Source organism: Miniopterus schreibersii (genome assembly GCF_964146895.1).
Source record: "Miniopterus schreibersii genome assembly, chromosome: 19".
Lineage (NCBI taxonomy): Eukaryota > Metazoa > Chordata > Mammalia > Chiroptera > Miniopteridae > Miniopterus > Miniopterus schreibersii.
In genome coordinates this window covers 29,306,714-29,326,338 of record NC_138119.1, presented here as the reverse complement: position 1 = coordinate 29,326,338, position 19,625 = coordinate 29,306,714, and the positions used below count along the sequence as shown (strand labels likewise).

General features: G+C 38.0%; 1 protein-coding gene across 1 annotated transcript in view; it reads left to right on the top strand.

Annotated features, from left to right (window-relative positions):
• Positions 1-19,625, top strand: part of LOC308548711 (complement receptor type 1-like) — a 134,266-nt gene that overhangs the window by 79,707 nt on the left and 34,934 nt on the right. Inside the window, exon 8 of the mRNA XM_081120666.1 lies at positions 13,757-13,948. Within this exon, the coding sequence (XP_080976792.1) occupies positions 13,757-13,948 (192 nt within the window). The remainder of the gene's footprint in view (positions 1-13,756; positions 13,949-19,625) is intronic.

The following is a 19,625-nucleotide window of genomic DNA, read 5'->3' as shown; positions in this document are numbered from 1 at the left end:
AGAATTAGTTGGATGATCTCATGGTAAGGTATAACATTTTCAAATCTATATTGTATACCTAAAACTAATACAATTGATAAAATATTATATACCAACTATACTGAAATTTTTAACGAAAGAATTGAAAAACCTAAGTAAAGGATCACTAGTAAGGAAATTTAAGCAGTAATCAAATACTTCCCCTTAAACGAAAGTTCAGACCCAGATGGCTCATTGTTTAATACTGCAACGCATTCAAAGAAGATTAAATACCAATCCTTCTCAAACTGTTCCAAAAATTCAAGCGGAGGGAATACTTCCAAACTCATTTCATGAGGCCAACTTTTCCCTGATAACAAAACCAGTCACAGACACACACACAAAAGAAATACACAGGCCAATATCTTTGATGAGCATCAATGCAAAAATTGTAAACAAAATACTGGTAAATCAAATACAACTATACATTAAAAGTATCACATATCATGATCAAGTGAGGTTCATTCCTGGGATGGAAGGATGATTAAACATTCACAAATCAATCAATGTGATGCACCACATTAACAAAACAAGAGATGAAAATCACATGACCACTTTAAGATGCACAAAAGGCATTTGACAAGATACAACAGCTACTTATGACTAAAACACAATAAATTAAGTAGAGAAGAAAGTATCTCAACATAATAAAGACATGCTGTGACACTTAGCTAATGTCATAATCAATGGAAAGATATTTCATTAGCTAGTTAATGGATTAGAAGATTTAGCATTGTTAAAATGGCCATATATGTAAAGCAGTATACTGAAAGCTTTTCCTGTAAAATCAGGAACAAGACAAGGATGCCCGCTCTCACTACTATTATTCAACAGATTCCTGGAATTCCTAGCCAGAGAAAATAGGCAAGAAAATGAACTAAAAGGCATCTAAATTAGATGGAAGAAGTGAAGCTGTCACTATTTGCATATGACAAAATTCTCTATATAGTAAACCCTAAAGACTCCACCAAAAGAATTTTAAAGAAAATGAACAAATACAGTAAGTTGCAGGATACAATATCAGTGTACAAAAATCCATTGTGTTCTTAAATATAGTTTTAAATTTAATATGTTGTTGTTTTTTAAAAATATGTCTTCACTGATTTCAGAGAGAGGAAGAGAGAGAGAGAGAGAGAAACATAAATGATGAGAGAGTCATTGATCGGCTGCCTTCTGCACACCCCCAACTGGGGATCAACCCCTCAACCCAGGCATGTGCCCTGACCAGGAATCAAACTGCAATCTCCTGGATCCTAGGTTAATGCTCAACTGCTGAGCCACACCCTGTTGGGCTGTTCTTACATATTAACAACAAAATATCAGAAAGAGAAATAAAGAAAAGTATCCTATTTACATTGGAACAATCAGAATAAAATACAAAGGAATCAACAAAGGATGTGAAGGAACTTTATACTGAAAAGTACATTGCTGAAAGAAATTTAAGAAGACCAATAAATGGAAAGATATTTCATGTTAATGGATTAGATGATTTAGCATTTTTAAAATGGGCATATATGTGAAACAATATACAAATTTAATGCAATCCCCATCAAAATCCGAATGGCATTTTTCAAAGAAATAAAACAAATTTTATATAATTTTATGGACCTACAAAAGTCTCTGAATGGCCAAAGCAATCCTGAGAAAAAAGAACAAAGCTAAAGATATTATAACAGTGAATAAAAACTTTATAGTACACTGACTAACCATGAAATGGAATTAGAATAAAATGTACTGATAAACTGATAAAAGGAATTCACATAATATCAGTTTCCTTATGAGTATTACAGGCATTAGCAGTCCCAATTTCTGCTTGTAGAAGATTCGGCCTTGGCCAAGACTTCATGGCTGATGCAAGGTTGCCCAACTGCAGGAATTTAGCTAGCACTGACCAGATCCAGTATGCTGACATCAAAGATCCATATGACCCTGTCGGGTGTGGCTCAGTTCGTTGGGCACTCTCCCATGTACCAAAGGGTTGCCTGTTCTATTCTGGAGATGGCACATGCCAGGGTTGCAAGCTTGATGCCTGGAAGGGGAAATGCTGCAGGCAGCCGTTCAATGTTTCACTCTCCCATCCATGTTTCTCTCTTTCCCTCTCCCTTCCTCTCTCTCTAAAATTCAAGAAAAAAAGTTTTTTTTAAATGATCCCTTCTGGGAACAGCAAGGACTGCTTGGAGGCAGGTTCACAGCCCCTCCTCCTGATCTCTTTGTTCTGCTTTCCCTCAATGAACATCAATTATGTCCCTCTCCCTCCCTTTAAGAACCGATGCCTGCACTGAGATGTCAAGATGGCTTTGAGATGAATCCCCCATCTTCTCAGGTTACAGGCACTTAAATAAACTTGTTTTCTTTTTACCAGCATCTGTCTCATGAGTTTGGTGTCTGTGGCAGCAGGCGTCTGTCTCATGAGTTTGGTTTCTGTGGAAACTTGGTTCCAGTTTCAGTATTACACCTCCTGACTTCAAACTATGCTACAAAGCTACAATAAAAGTGTGGCATTGGCAGGAAAACAGTCTCACAGCTAATTGGACAGAACTGAGAGCACAGAAATAATCACACACATAATGAACAACTAATTTTTGACAACAGAGCCAAAAAGAGACAATGACAAAAGAAAAGTCTCCTCAATAAATGGTACTGGGAGAACTGGAAAGCCGCATGCAAAAGAAAAAACTTAGACTTCTATGTGATACCATAAACAAAAATTAACTCAAAATGGATTAAAGACTTGAATATAAAACCTGTAACAATAAAATACATAGGAGAATATATAATTATTAAACTTATACACCGTGGTCTCAGCGGGGTTTCTGTGAACTTGACCCCCAAGGCACAGGAACTGAAAAAAGAAATAAATAAATGGCACTACATCAAATTTAAAAGCTTCTGCACAGCAAAAGAAACTGTCAAAAGAACAAAAAGGCAACTGCCCTGGCCAACATTGCTCAATGGTTAGAGCATCATCCCTCACACTGTAGGGTTGTGGATTTGATTCCCAGTCAAGGGCAGGTACCTGTGTTGCAGTTTCAGTCTCTGGCCCCAGTTCAGACATATGCAGGAGGCAACCAATAGATGTGTCTCTCTGACGTTGATGTTTCTCTCTCTCCCTCCCTCCCACCTTCCATCCTTCCCACTCTCTCTAAAAATGAATGGGCAAAATATCCTCCAAAACGGATTAACAAGACAACAAAAAAGGCAATCAACTGAATGGGAATAAGTATTTGCAGAGGATACCTCTGATAAGGGCCTAATTTCCAAAATATATAGAGAACTCTTACAGCTCAACAACAGCAATAAAATGTGATTAGAATATGGGCAGAAGACCTGAATAGACAGTCACCCAAAGAAGACATACAGATGGCCTTCCAATGTATTAAAAGATTCTCAACATCACTAGTTATTAGGGAAATGCAAATCAAAACCACAATGAGATACGACCTCACACCTGATAAAATGTCTATTATCAAAAAGACAAGAAATAACAAGTATTGAAGAGAATATGGAGAAGAGGGAACCCTCATGCTCTGCTGGTGGGAATGTAAATTGGTGCAGCCAGCCACTATGGAAAACAGTATGACGGGTCATCAGAAAAATTAAGAATAGAGGTAACACATGAACCAGCAACCCTTCTTCTGGGTATCTACCAGAAAAAATTGAAAACACTTTCCAAGATATATGACACTCTGTATTCACTGCAGCATTATTTACACTAGCTAAAGACATGGAGACAACCTAAGTGTCCTTCAACAGATGATTGGATAAAGACTTGGTATGTATATACAGTGGAATAGTACTCAGACATAAAAAGATTAATTATTGCCACTTGCAACAGTATGGACGGATCTTGAGAGGATTATGCTAAGGAAGTAAGTCAGCCAGGAAAGGACTAAAACTATGATTTCACTCATGTGGGATATAAAGCAAAAAGCAACACATGGACAGAAGGAAACCAGCAAAAAACCCCACCTCCCAGTTCCAGACAACCAAATGGTGGTTACCAGAAGGGAAAGGTGGTGGGGAGAAGATGAAGAGGTTAAAGGCAGGCGAGGGAAGGAGACTAAACTTCACAGTAGAGCAGGCAGATGTCCTATTATAACGTTGTGCACTTGAAATTTACATAGTGTTATTAACCACTTACCCCAATAATTTTAATTTCAAAAGAGTCATATAATTTTTATTATTTGATAGAATTATAAAAATATGTATATTTAAAATTTAACATCAATCTGATATAAGACCAATCCAGGGAGTAAGAAAAGAGAGGTTTTTGGGGATAAAGTAGATCTATCTCCTTTCTTCCATCCTTAACCTTATAGGAGAGGCCTCTGCATTCTTTTAGCCTTTAGTGCTTTACCTGATGTGTCTCCATGATATTATTTTACATAACAGTTCTTTCATATTCGTTAGGCTTTCAAGCCCACAGATAATTTCAAGGAAGAGGAGTGGATGAAGTAGAAATTACACTATTCTAGGAAGAATAAAAGCTAACCAAAAGAAAATCCAGAAATAAAAATTCTAATAGCATAGCAATATAGAAATTTAGCTGAAACAGCTAGGTCAGAGATATTTTTTTGCTAAGCATGATTCATTGATTAGTGAAGCAGTAATAAATTCTATTTTAAATAATGTTAAAGTTATAAATTTTGATATATAATTGACATCTATTAACTTATTAAATGCTCAGTTCACTGATATAAAATATATGACATGAAGTCTTATATATTTTTAAAGTTTATTTTATTGTTGACAGTATTACAGATGTCCCTCATTTTCCCCCCTTTCTCCCTTTCCACCCAAATGCCACCCACCCCCGGCCTTAACCTGTCTTTTGTCTGTGTCCATGGACTGTGCATATATGCTTATAAATTCTTTGGTTAATTTCTTCCTTCCCTCCTTCCCGCCTTCCCTCTGATTTCTGTCGTACTGTTTCATGCTTCCGTGTCTTGTGGTCCAATCTTGTTTGTCAATTTATTTTGTTCCTTTGATTCTACCTATGAGTGGCATCATGTGATATTTGTCTTTTTTCTGACTGGCTTATTTTGCTTAGCATAATATTCTCCAGGTCAATCCGAGCTGTCTCAAAGGGTAAGAGATCCTTCTTTTATAAAGCTGCATAGTATTCCGTGGTATAAATGTCCTACAGATTTTTTATCCACTCATCTACTGATGGGGACTTCTGCTGTTTCCAGGTCCTAGCTACTGTCAGTAGTGCTGCTATGAACTTAGGGGTGCATATATTCTTTCTGATTGGCGTTTCAGGATTCTTAGGATATATTCTTAGAACTGGCAGTTCCATTTCTAATTTTTTATTTTTTGAGAAACCTCGATACTGTTTTCCATAGTATCTGCACCGGTCTGCATTCTCACCAGCAGTGTACTAGGGTTCTCCTTTCTTTACCTGTTCGCCAGTACTTCTCATTTGATGGTTTGTTGATGAGAGCCATTCTGACATGTGTGAAGTGATACTTCATTGTGGTTTTAATTTGCATCTCTCTGATGATTAGTAACTTTGGGCATTTTTTCATGTATCTCTGGGCGATCTGTATGTCCTCTTTGTAGAAGTATCTTTCAGGTCCTTTGCCCATTTTTTAATCAGGTGGTTTGTCTCTCTCTTGTTGAGTGTATGAGTTCTTTGTATATTTTGGAAATTAACCCTTTATCAGATGTATCCTTTGCAAGTATATTTTTCCATACTGTGTGATTCCCTTTGTATTTTGAGGATGATTTCTTTTTCTGTACAGAAGTTTTTCAGTTTGATGTAGTCCCATTGGTTTATTTTTATTTTGTCCCTCTTGTCCTATTAAATGTATTGGTGAACATTCTGCTATGTGACATATGTGTGATTTTAGTGCCTATGTTTTTTTCCGGGATTTTTATGGTTTCATGACTTACATTCAATTTTTTATCCATTTTGAATTTATTCTTGTGTATGTAATAAGTTGGTGGTCTAGTATCATTTTTTTTCATGTACCTGTCCAATTTTCTCAACACCATTTATTGAAGAGAATGTCTTTACCCCATTGTATGCCTTTGCCTCTCTTGTCAAATATTAATTGACCATAATGGGTTAATTTCTGGGTTCTCTGTTCTGTTCCACTGATCTATATGTATATCTGTTGTGTACCAATACCATGCTGTTTTAATTAAAATGGCTTTGTAATATAGATTGATATCTGTTGTAGTGATCCCTCCAACTCAGATCTTTTTTCTCAAAATTCTTGTGGTTATTGAGCGTCTTTTTTAGTTCCATAAATACATTCGGAATATTTGTTCTAATTATGTGAAATAGGCTGTTGGTATTTCAATAGGAATTGCAATGAATCTATTGATTGCCTTGAGTAATATGGACATTTTAATGATTTTAATTCTTCTAATCCGTGAACATAGTATATTCTTTCACCTCTTTGTATCTTTCTCTATATCTTTTTTCAAGTACAGGTCTTTATGTCCTTGATTAAGCTTATTCTTTGGTCTTATTTTTTTAGTTGCAGTGGTGAGTGGTATTGTTTAGTTTCTCTTTCTGAGACTTCATTATTGATGTATAAAAATATTTTTGCTTTTTGCATGTTAATTTCATATCCTGCTCCATTGCCTAATTCATTTATTAAACCTTAGAAGTTTTTGGTGGAGTCTAGTATTTTCTTTCTACAATATCATGTCATCTGCATATAATGACAGTTTTCCTTCCTCCTTTCCAATTTGGATGCCTTTTGTTTTCTTCCTGTCTGATCACTGTGGCAAAGACTTCCAGTACTATGTTGAATAATACTGGTGAAAGCAGACAACCCTGTCATGTTCTTGTGTTTAAGGGAAATGGTTTTCATTTTTGGCCATTGAGTACAATGTTGGCTGTAGGCTTGTCATATGTGGCCTTTATTATGTTAATGTATGCTCTCTCTATTCCTACTTTGCTGAGAGTTTTTATCATAAATTGACACTAGATTTTGTCAAATGCTTTTTCTGCATCTATTGATATGATCATGATTTTTGTCCTTCATTTTGTTAATGTGAAATATTACATGTATTAATTTGGGAATATTATATCAGCCTTGCATCCCTGGGATAAATCTCACTTGGTCATGTTGTATGAACTTTGTAATGTATTGCTGGATCTGATTTGCTAATATTTGGTTGAGGAATTTAGCGTGTATATTTATAGGGTATATTGGTCTTAATTCTCTTTTTGGTAGTTTCTTGATCTGGTTTTGGAATTAGGATAATACTGGCCTCATAAAACGAGGTTGGAAGTCTTCCCTCCTCTTGAATTTTAGGAATAGTTTAAGAAGATTAGGTGTTAATTCATGTTTCAATGTTTGGTAAAACTCACCTGTAAATCTGTCTGTTTCCAGACTTCTGTTTGCTGGGAGTTTTTTGATTTCCTCAGTTGTTATTGGCGTATTCAGGTTTTCTGATTCTTCCTGATTGAGTTTTGAAGATTGTCTTTTTCTATGAATTTATCTATTTCATCCACGTTGTCCAGTTTGTTGGCATATAGATTCTTCTGGTCGTTTCTTACAATCCTTTCTATTCCTGTGGTGTCTGTTGTTACTTCAGCCTTTCATTTTTGATTTTATTTATTTGGGTCCTTTCTCTTTTTTTTCTCGGTGAGCCTGGCTAAAGGTTCATTAATCTTTCTCCTCCCCCCCCCCCCCCGAAAGGAACAACTCTTGGTTTCATTGATCATTTGTTTTGTTTTTTTGGTATTTTTATTTTTAGTTTCTATGGCATTTATTTCTGCTCTGATCTATGTTATTTACCTCTTCTACTTCCTCTGGACTTTTCTTGGTGTTCTCTTTCTAATTCTTTTAGTTGTAGTATTTGATAGTTTATTTCAGCTTTCTCTTGTTTCTTGAGGTATGCCTATAATGCTATGAACTTTCCTCTCAAGATTGCTTTTGCTGTGTCCCATAGACTTGGGGTTGTTGTCTGTTCGTTTTCATTTTTGTCCAGGAAGTATTTTATTTATTTCTTGGTCTCTTTGACAACCCATTCCTTACTTAATAACATGCTATTTAGACTCCATGTGTTTGAATATTTTTGAGGGTTTTTTTAAATATCTTTATTGATTTCAGAGAGAGGAAAGGAGAAGGAGAGAGAGAGACAGAAACATCAACGACATGAGAGTCATTGATCGAGCCCACAACCCGGGCATTGTGCCCTGACGGGGAATCGAACCCCGATCGCCTGGATGCTAGGTTGACCCTCAACCACTGAGCCACGCCCGGCAGGGCTTTGAGTTTTTTTTAAAGTGATTGATTTCTAGTTCCATGCCATTGTGATTTAAAAATATGCTTAATATCATTTCATTCTTCATGAACTTGTAGAGACTTCTTTTGTGCCCTAATATGTGGTCTATTTTTGAGAATGTTCTAAGTGCACTTTAGAAGAATGTATGTTCTGCTGCTTTGGGATGAAATGTTCTGTAAATATCAATTAAATTCATTAGATCTATTGTGTCTTTTAAGGTCTTTGTTTCCTTGTTGATTTTTGTCTGAATGATGTATCCAGTGAAGACAATGGGGTGTTAAAGTTCCCCTCTATGGTTGTATTGCTGTTAATATCCCCCTTACAGTCAACCAAGATTTTTGTATATTTCGGTGCTCCTATATTATAGGCATATATGTTTATGTGGGTTATAACCTTCTGCTGGATCAATGCCTTTAGTATTATATAGTGACCTTTTTTGTCTCTTGTTAGGTCTTTATTTTGAAGTCTGTTTTGTTAGAAATAAGTATTGCTACCCCATCTTTTTAGTTTGTTTGGTTTGTTGCATTTTTTCATGGAATATTTGTTTCCATCCCTTCATTTTCAGCCTGTGTGAATCCTTTGCTCTGAGGTGGGTCTCTGGTAGACAGTATATACATGGGTCATATTTCTTATCCACTCAGCTACCCTATGACTTTTGATTGGTGTATTTATTCCATTTATATTTAAGATTTTTATTGATACATATTAGTTTACTCCAATTTTCCCCTTTATGCCTATGTACTTTTCTGTGAATATATTTTTCTTCTTAGAGCAGTCCTTTTAGCATTTCTTGCAGTGCTGGGTTGGTGGTACTGAGCTCCTTTATCCTTCTTCTGTCTGGGAAGCTCTTTATTTCCCCTTCCATTTTAAATGAGAGCCTTGCTGTATAGGGCAGTCTTGGTTGCAGGTTCTTGCTTTTCATTACTTTGAAAACTTCATGCTAATCCCTTCTGGCCTGAGGTGTTTCTGTTGAGAAATCTACTGACAACCTTATGGGGCATCTCTTGTTGGTCACTGATTGTCTCTCCTGGAGCCCTTAATATTCTCTTTGTCCTTAACATTTGTCATTTTAATTGTGGTGTGTCTTGGAGTGGGTCTCTTTGGGTTCCTCTTGTTTGGTGCCCTCTGTGCTTTCTGAACTTGGTAGGCTTTCTCCTTCGCCAGCTTAGAGAAGTTTTCTGCCGTTATTTCTTCCAACAGGTTCTCTCTCCCTTGCCTCCTTCCCTCCCCCTCTGGCACCCCTATTGTGCACATTTTGTTTTGTTTCATGTTGTCCCTCAGTTCCCTTAAACTGTCCTCATGCTTTTTAAGTATTTTCCTGCTTGCTGCTCTGGTTGAGTTGTTTTCCTACCTTATCTTCAAATTCACTTATTCAGTCCTCTGCTTCATTGAGCCTGCTTTTAATTCCTCTTCATTTCTGCCTGGTTCTTACTCCTAATATCTATATTTTTTCATGCTGATGTAGCTTTCACTAAGTTCTTTGTATTTCCCTCTAAATTCCTGGAAGTTCCCATTAAGTGTCTTGTGATTCTCACTAATTTTTTTGAACATCTTGATAACCATTATTCTCATCTCTTATTTCTGATAACTTGCTTACCTCCATCTCATCAAGGTCTTTTTCTGGCAGTTTTTCCTTTTCTTTAGTTTGCAGTTTTTTTCTTTGTCTCGCCATTTTAGTTGTCTCTTTCAGTTTGTATCTGTGATTTAGATATATTTTCTGTGTCCGTGTTTGTGGTGTGGGCTTTTGTAGTGAATATCCGGTAGGACCCAGAGGTGTATTTCTCTTATACTTCTGAGCAGTATATTTTGGGCGTGTCCCTTTGTAAGTTCTTTGGGGTCTCCTGTTGTGGTTGGGTCTAGATCGTTGTTGACCTGTTGGTGTGAGGACTCTCCTGTCAGGCTGCCTAACTGTGAAGCTCAGCCTCTACCATGTCATGTGAGCTGTTCTACAGGTGCTGACAGGGGAAAGTAAAACACACAGGAACTTACAACATAGCCGACAATCAGTATGAAAACAACCCAAGAGAAAGTAGATTTAGGAAAGCAACGAGAAAACACAAATGCTAAAGCAAAAAAGGAAAGAGAAATGGATACTATTGCTAATAGTAAAAAAATAAAAAATAAAGAAGCTACTAGGAGTTAAAGGAGTCAGAGAAAAAGATTGTGAAATGAAAGAAGAAAGGAAAAAATAAAGGCAGACAGTAGGGATAGGAAAATGGTTTTAAAAAGACAGGAAGATGGAGAAAGAAAAGGGAAAAGAAGTTATGCAAAGGGAACAAGGAGAGAGAAAGGTCAAGCAAGGGCACAGGAGGAGGTTAATAAGAGATATGGAAAAAATAGTAGAGAAAAGCAATAAACTTAATAATTACAATAAGAATATCCAAACAATAAAGCAGAGAATATGAAGGAAATCTTAAAAAGAAGAACAAAACAAAAACAACAAAAAAAACAAAGCAAGACATCACATCCAATAATAATCGTAATGATGATGATAATAGTAGTAATTTTTTTAAAAGCCAACCAAGTGAATTTTTGTGGGCAGCTTATTTTATCTGAAGTTCACTGTTTTATATGCTTATTTGGGGCCTCTTAGGTGGTACTTTAGGGTCAGGCAATGTCAGGACCTGTGTGGGTTTGTCCCTTGGTTTATTTATATAGCTGGTTGATCTGAAGCTCTCTACAGACCACCGCTACCTGTCATTTACTTTTCCTTCTTCTTCTGGTTGACTAGTCTTACTCCAGCATCTTCTGAAGAGAGTCTTTACGGTGCAGGCCAATTTGTGTACCTATCGCTCTTGGGCCTCTTACAGATTTCTGCGTCAGGCATTCTCTGTGGGGAAATTAATCTCTGCTTCAAAGCCAACTCCTCAGTCTCTACCATATTCTCCAGCTCTAGTTACCCCTAAAGTAACCTGGTGAATGTTCAGATTGAATTGAGCCTGTTTGCCTTTTCTGTATGGGCAGTTTTAGGTGGCCTTGGCTCCGTGGGATTGATCAAAAGAGACTCTGGTGAGCACGTTACCTGCCCAGCCCCCAGACAGGGTTTTAAGCATTTCTTCTGGTTCCCAAACAAAACTCCCTGAGAGTCGTAGTCTTGAAAGGTCCTTCTGTGAGCTGTTGTCCCTTCCCCCATCAACCTGTGCCCTGCAGGGGTATCACAGGCTTCAGTGAGCTAGACCAGCCCCTTTTCTGGTGGAGGTGGTACTCCTATCCTGCAGGAGAGGCAGCCATGCTCCGTTCCTCCTTTCCCCCGTTCTTGCTGGCTGAACAATGCAAACACAAAACCCAGCTTTGGCTGGCCTGCCTCCCCAATATAAGCCAGGAAGGTGGATGCCATGGGGTGCCAAGCAGTAATAAAATACATATAAAGTAACAAACAGGCAGAAAACCTGCTTTTTGAGGATCTGGCACCATTGCACCACAGGTCCAAGCAGAAGGGATTACATATTTAGCCCCATGCAGGTCTCCCACAGAGGTGATCTCAGTAAAGCTGGGGCCATGATTCCCAGCTCTGTTCCCTATCGGGCTTTCTTCAGAACAGGTCAAAAATCCCCACTCTGCCTCATAGGCAGCTCCAGAGTCTGGTGGCGAGAAGTCTCGCATCCCCTTCCCTGTGCCACACAGTTAAAATGCTTTCTGGAGCTCATACAGTGCTTTACAGGAAAGCAGAGGGTCCCTTTGGTTCACTGCTGGGGGCAACCCACAGGCCCCTTTCTATTCTGAAGCCACACACTGCAGGACAGGCTTTCCTGCAGTCAGTACCGGGAGTGAATATGTCCTGCCAAAGCTGCTGCCATTAGGCGTGTTCTTTCACTGGGAAGTTTCGGACCCCACCTCAAAGGCAGACAGCTCTCCTGGCTCTCTCTGCCCGATGTGCATGGGCTCTCCTTCCCTTCTCCACTGCTGAGGATTTGAGATCCCTGCTTTTGGATGCCAGTCTGAAACTGGACACAGTGCGTCTGGGCTGCCTGTCACCACTTGGGCCAATTAAGCAGAGACAGGGTTGAATCATATATGAGTGTTTATTCCAATACTGCTGGCAGCATGGGAGAGAGCAACAGGATTTGTCTACCCCACATCTGCCCTGCTCTCTCCTTACTAGATAGCTGATTATCTAGAGATAAAGAAGAAAGGCTGCATGCAAGGGCGGAGGGGGGGAGGATGGCTACAGAGTCTGTAGTCCTGGAGTCCCCTCCATGATCTTGAAGTCAGATAAAAAAGTAATTAATTTTCAATGTGTTTAGAACCCAGCTTCACCACTTCCTTAGGACCTGAGAATGATCAGCATTACAGAGGCAAATTCCCAGAGGAGGTTCAGTCTCCAGGCACAGCAACCAAGTCAACGTGCTTATTGTCCTTTGTCTGTTCTCAAAATGCATTTTCTGTTGTGAGCAATGGACCCACCCAGGTCCCATCGTGTCTTATCTTCTTACAGCCCTGTTTTTCTTCTTGCAGCACATCCTCCAGTTTCCCAGGTTCTGAAGGAAAACTTCTGATCCATAGTTAGTATGGTGAATACTCATTAAACAACTATGGTCCTATTCCTATTAGGTCCCTTTCCCCCTTTCACAACCACTGTCAACAGAGCATGATCAACATCTATGCCCCCAACAAGTCCACACTACCAAGGGGAGGAAGCTTTGCATCCTCTAACCCTCAGGCCTCCCAGTCAAGCATGGGCTTCGGGGGGGACGGGGGCACTGCCCCTTCCACACCTCCCCCTCTCTTACCAGTCTCTACAATGTTTCTTCAGTGCTTCTTAGTCAAAATATACCCAATCAGCTATATTTCCCTTGTTTTTAGAAGCTGCCTATGCAGTATTTTAGCTGTAAATCTAGTCCATGGCTGGGAGCAGGGGCACTCAGCCTCTTGTTAGAGTGCCACAATTTTTTAACTACTCCAGTCCTATATTGTAAAATAGTTTAGTCCATATTTATTTTGATCTATGAAATCCATGGCGCTTGTTTAATAGTCACCTCTTTCCATAGCATTCCTTGAGCACCATTGGGTACAGAGTGTAGTGTATAAAGGAGGCATATGATCCTTGATCTTAGGAACTTGCCTCCTGATAGGAGACTGAGCCTGAAGTGAGAAGTCGTCATTAGTTTGCCTTTCAAACTGTGGAAGAGTAATCTGATGAAGGGCTATCAAGTCTTCTTAGAGGAGAGGTGCATGGGAAATGAACTCAGAAAAAATGGGAAGGTTGCATACCTATAAATATATTTTAAAGCCAAAAGTATTTCTGCTGTCTCTTTAACTTACTGTTGCAAGAATATTCAGCTTATTCCCAAAGTAAGCAAAAGCTAATAGAATGTTATTTGAAGCAGACACAGAACATCGCCGGGTAAAACCCTGGCACAATCACTTCAGATGTTGTCAAGGACCTTTCCATTCATTCTGTACTCCCTGCCTGCTGCCAAGCCTTATTCTGGGGCTGTTGTAAAAAAGAAAATAATTTACTTTCATGTTCTTATTTTGTTATTTCCAGATGGTTACTGTGGTGACCCACCGAAGTTCCGTACTATGGTATCCAAGACTAATCATTCACCCCCTTATAATATTGGGGTTGAAATAGACTACCAGTGTATCCTAGGATATGTGCCTAGGTATCCTCCTCGTCCCACCAAAATTGTTTGTGAGAACACTGCTACCTGGACAAATATCACAGAGGCTTGTACAAGTAAGTACAGAAAACTTCTTCTTTTTATATCTCTAAAGATTTTCACACATTTTAGAGTCTACATTGCACTATTTCAATGATAGTTTTCTCAGGTGGATGTAGGTTTTTAGATAGCAATGTATTTTTTCAGGCTTTGAAATTCTCCAGGTAATTTTTTACTTGACTGTTGATTTTCTGGAGCAATGTGAATCTTAACTTTGGCCATTAGAGACAACATGGATGGACTTAGAGAATATTATGCTGAGCAAAATAAGTCAGAAAAAGCTAAGAACAATATGATTTCACTCATATGTGAGATATAAAACTGAAACTTGTAGACAGAGACAAGTTTGTTGGTTACCAGAGGGAAGTGGGGGTGGGGAAATGAGTAAAGGGAACCAAATATATGTGACAGAAAATGAACTGACTTTGGGTGGTGGGTACACAATGCAATATACAGATCATGTATCATAGACATGTATATTTGAAATATATATAAATTTATTAACCAATGTGAATCCAATAAATTAAGTGAAAATAAATGAGAAAAAAATATTTCCATGAATATAGTAGAGCAATATATAATTTTTATTTTCATTCAAATCTCTTTTGACTTTGTATAAAACAACAAATTGGGAGGTGGGTGGAGCAGACAGGATGAAAGGAGGTTAGGAGAATAGCCAAAGAGCATATATGCATATCCCATGGACACAGACAACAATGTGGTTAGGGCTAGAGCGGTAGTGGGTAGGGCTGGGACTTGGTGAATGGGGTCAAAAATGGGGGAAATGGGGGACACCTTTAATTATGTCAACAGTAAAAATATTAATCAACTGATTAGAAAATGGTCAAAGGACATGAAAAGATGTATCTCAAAGAAGACATACTTATGGCAACAGACATATGAAAAGATGTTCAATATAATTAATCACCAGGACAGTGAAAATCAGAACAATTTTGAGATCCCACATCACCCCAGTCAGGATGGCTGTATTCAAAAGTCCAACAAACAAACACCATGTGTTGGCAAGGATGTGGAGACAATAGAAGCCTTGTGCACTGTTGGTGGGATTGCAAATTGGTGCAACCACTATAGGGTACTCTCTGGATATTCCTTAAAAAACTAAAAATAGATCTATAATACAACCTAACAACTCTAATTCTGTGTATTTATCCAATTAATTAAGAAACATACATGGACACATATGTTCCTTGCTGCATTACTTATAATACCCAGGATATGAAAGCAAAGTGAGTGTTCATAATTACATGAATAGATAAAGAATTTATATACACACACACACACACACACACACAGGAATATTGCACTAATATAAACAAAGAATGAAATCTTGCCATATGCAAAAACATAGATGGATCTAGGTATTATGCTACGTTAAATAAGTATAAAAGAGAAAAACAAATACATATGATTTCACTGATATGTGGAATCTAAATAAACAGAGAAAACAAAGAAACAAAACAAGAACAGACTTAAAGAAACAGTGAGTAAAGGAATGGTTGTCAGATGGGAGGTGGATGGGGTGATTCATGAAAAAGGTGAAGGGAAATATTTTTATGATTAATTTTCACCATCGCAGTTGATGGTAGAATTAGTTGGATGATCTCATGGTAAGGTATAACATTTTCAAATCACTATATTGTATACTTAAAACTAATACAAATGATAAAATATTATATACCAACCATACTGAAATTAAAAAAAAAAAGAATTGGAAAACCTAAGTAGAGGATCACTAGTAAGGAAATTTAAGCAGTAATCAAATACTTCCCCTTAAACACAAGTCCAGGCCCAGATGGATTCATTGTTTAATTCTGCAAAGCATTCAAAGAAGATTAAATACCAATCCTTCTCAAACTGTTCCAAAAATTCAAGCAGAGGGAATACTTTCAAACTCATTTCATGATGCCAACCTTTTCCTTATAACAAAACCAGTGAAGGATATACACACAAAAGAAATGTACAGGCCAGTATCTTTGGTGAGCATCAATGCAAAAATTATAAACAAAAGACTGGTAAATCAAATACAACTATACATTAAAAGTATCACATATCATGATCAAGTGAGGTTCATTCCAGGGGTGGAAGGATGATTAAACACTCACAAATCAATCAGTGTGATGCACCACATTAAGAAAAAAAGAGATAAAAAATCATGTGATCAGTTCAAGAAAGGCATTTGACAACATACAACAGCTACTTATGACTAAAACACAGTAAAATGGGTAGAGAAGCCAAATATCTCAACATAATAAAGGCATGCTGTGACACTCAGCTAATGTCATAGTCAGTGGTGAAAAACTGAAAGCTTTTCCTGTAAAATCAGGAACAAGACAAGGATGCTCACTCTCACCACTGTTATTCATCAGAGTACTGGAATTCCTAGTCAGAGAAAATAGGCAAGAAAATGAACTAAACGGCATCTAAATTGGGATGGAAGAAGTGAGGCTGTCATTATTTGCATATGACAAAATTCTCTATATAATAAATCCTAAAGACGCCACCAAAAGACTTTTAGAGAAAATGAACAAATACTGTAAGTTGCAGGATACAATATTAGTGTACAAAAGTCCATTATATTCTTACGTATATTTTTAAATTTAATATGTTTTTTTAAAATATGTCTTCATTGATTTCAGAGAGAGGAAGGGAGAGAGAGAGAGAGAGAGAGAGAGATAAACATCAGTGATGAGAGAGTCGTTGATCAGCTACCTCCTGCACACCCCCAACTGGGGATCAACCCCTCAACCCAGGCATATGCCCTACAGCAATCTCCTGGATCCTAGGTCAGTGCTCAGCTGCTGAGCCACACCCTGCTGGGCTGTTCTTACATATTAACAACAAAATATCAGAAAGAGAAATAAAGAAAACAATCCTATTTACATTGGAACAATCAGGATAAAATACAAAGGAATCAACAAAGGATGTGAAGGAACTTTATACTGAAAAGTCCATTGCTGAAAGAAATTTAAGAAGACCAATAAATGGAAAGATATTTCATGTTAATGGATCAGAAGATTTAACAGTGTTAAAATGACCATATGTGTGAAGCAATATACAAATTTAATGCAATGCTCATCAGAATCCGAATGGCATTTTTCAAAGAAATAAAACAAAATTTTATGTAATTTTATGGGCCTACAAAAGACTCTGAATAGCCAAAGCAATCCTGAGAAAAAAGAAAAAGCTAAAGATATTGTAACAGTGAATAAAAACTTTATAGTACACTGACTAACCATGAAATGGAATTAGAATAAAATGTACAGACAAACTGATAAAAGGAATTCACATATTAACAGTTTCCTTATGAGCATATTACACGCATTAGCAGTTCCAATTTCTGCTTGTACAAGATCCGGCCTTGGCCAGGACTTCAGTGGATGCAGGGTCCCCTAACAGCAGGAATTTAGCTAGCACTGACCAGATCCAGTATGCTGACAACAAAGATTCATATGGCCCTGTCAGGTGTGACTCAGTTGGTTGGGTACTATCCCATGTACCAAAAGGTTGACTGTTCTATTCTGAAGATGGCACATGCAAGGGTTGCAGGCTTGATCCCAGGTAGGGGGCGTGCAGAATGTTTCACTCTCCCATCCATGTTTCTCTCTTTCCCTCTCCCTTCCTCTCTCTCTAAAATTCAAGAAAAAAACCTTTTTTTGAAATGATCCCTTCTGGGAACAGCAAGGACTGCTTGGAGGCAGGTTCACAGCCCCTCCTCCTGATCTCTTTGTTCTGCTTTCCCTCAATGAACATCAATTATGTCCCTCTCCCTCCCTTTAAGAACCGATGCCTGCACTGAGATGTCAAGATGGCTTTGAGATGAATCCCCCATCTTCTCAGGTTACAGGCACTTAAATAAACTTGTTTTCTTTTTACCAGCATCTGTCTCATGAGTTTGGTGTCTGTGGCAGCAGGCGTCTGTCTCATGAGTTTGGTTTCTGTGGAAACTTGGTTCCAGTTTCAGTATTACACCTCCTGACTTCAAACTATGCTACAAAGCTACAATAAAAGTGTGGCATTGGCAGGAAAACAGTCTCACAGCTAATTGGACAGAACTGAGAGCACAGAAATAATCACACACATAATGAACAACTAATTTTTGACAACAGAGCCAAAAAGAGACAATGACAAAAGAAAAGTCTCCTCAATAAATGGTACTGGGAGAACTGGAAAGCCGCATGCAAAAGAAAAAACTTAGACTTCTATGTGATACCATAAACAAAAATTAACTCAAAATGGATTAAAGACTTGAATATAAAACCTGTAACAATAAAATACATAGGAGAATATATAATTATTAAACTTATACACCGTGGTCTCAGCGGGGTTTCTGTGAACTTGACCCCCAAGGCACAGGAACTGAAAAAAGAAATAAATAAATGGCACTACATCAAATTTAAAAGCTTCTGCACAGCAAAAGAAACTGTCAAAAGAACAAAAAGGCAACTGCCCTGGCCAACATTGCTCAATGGTTAGAGCATCATCCCTCACACTGTAGGGTTGTGGATTTGATTCCCAGTCAAGGGCAGGTACCTGTGTTGCAGTTTCAGTCTCTGGCCCCAGTTCAGACATATGCAGGAGGCAACCAATAGATGTGTCTCTCTGACGTTGATGTTTCTCTCTCTCCCTCCCTCCCACCTTCCATCCTTCCCACTCTCTCTAAAAATGAATGGGCAAAATATCCTCCAAAACGGATTAACAAGACAACAAAAAAGGCAATCAACTGAATGGGAATAAGTATTTGCAGAGGATACCTCTGATAAGGGCCTAATTTCCAAAATATATAGAGAACTCTTACAGCTCAACAACAGCAATAAAATGTGATTAGAATATGGGCAGAAGACCTGAATAGACAGTCACCCAAAGAAGACATACAGATGGCCTTCCAATGTATTAAAAGATTCTCAACATCACTAGTTATTAGGGAAATGCAAATCAAAACCACAATGAGATACGACCTCACACCTGATAAAATGTCTATTATCAAAAAGACAAGAAATAACAAGTATTGAAGAGAATATGGAGAAGAGGGAACCCTCATGCTCTGCTGGTGGGAATGTAAATTGGTGCAGCCAGCCACTATGGAAAACAGTATGACGGGTCATCAGAAAAATTAAGAATAGAGGTAACACATGAACCAGCAACCCTTCTTCTGGGTATCTACCAGAAAAAATTGAAAACACTTTCCAAGATATATGACACTCTGTATTCACTGCAGCATTATTTACACTAGCTAAAGACATGGAGACAACCTAAGTGTCCTTCAACAGATGATTGGATAAAGACTTGGTATGTATATACAGTGGAATAGTACTCAGACATAAAAAGATTAATTATTGCCACTTGCAACAGTATGGACGGATCTTGAGAGGATTATGCTAAGGAAGTAAGTCAGCCAGGAAAGGACTAAAACTATGATTTCACTCATGTGGGATATAAAGCAAAAAGCAACACATGGACAGAAGGAAACCAGCAAAAAACCCCACCTCCCAGTTCCAGACAACCAAATGGTGGTTACCAGAAGGGAAAGGTGGTGGGGAGAAGATGAAGAGGTTAAAGGCAGGCGAGGGAAGGAGACTAAACTTCACAGTAGAGCAGGCAGATGTCCTATTATAACGTTGTGCACTTGAAATTTACATAGTGTTATTAACCACTTACCCCAATAATTTTAATTTC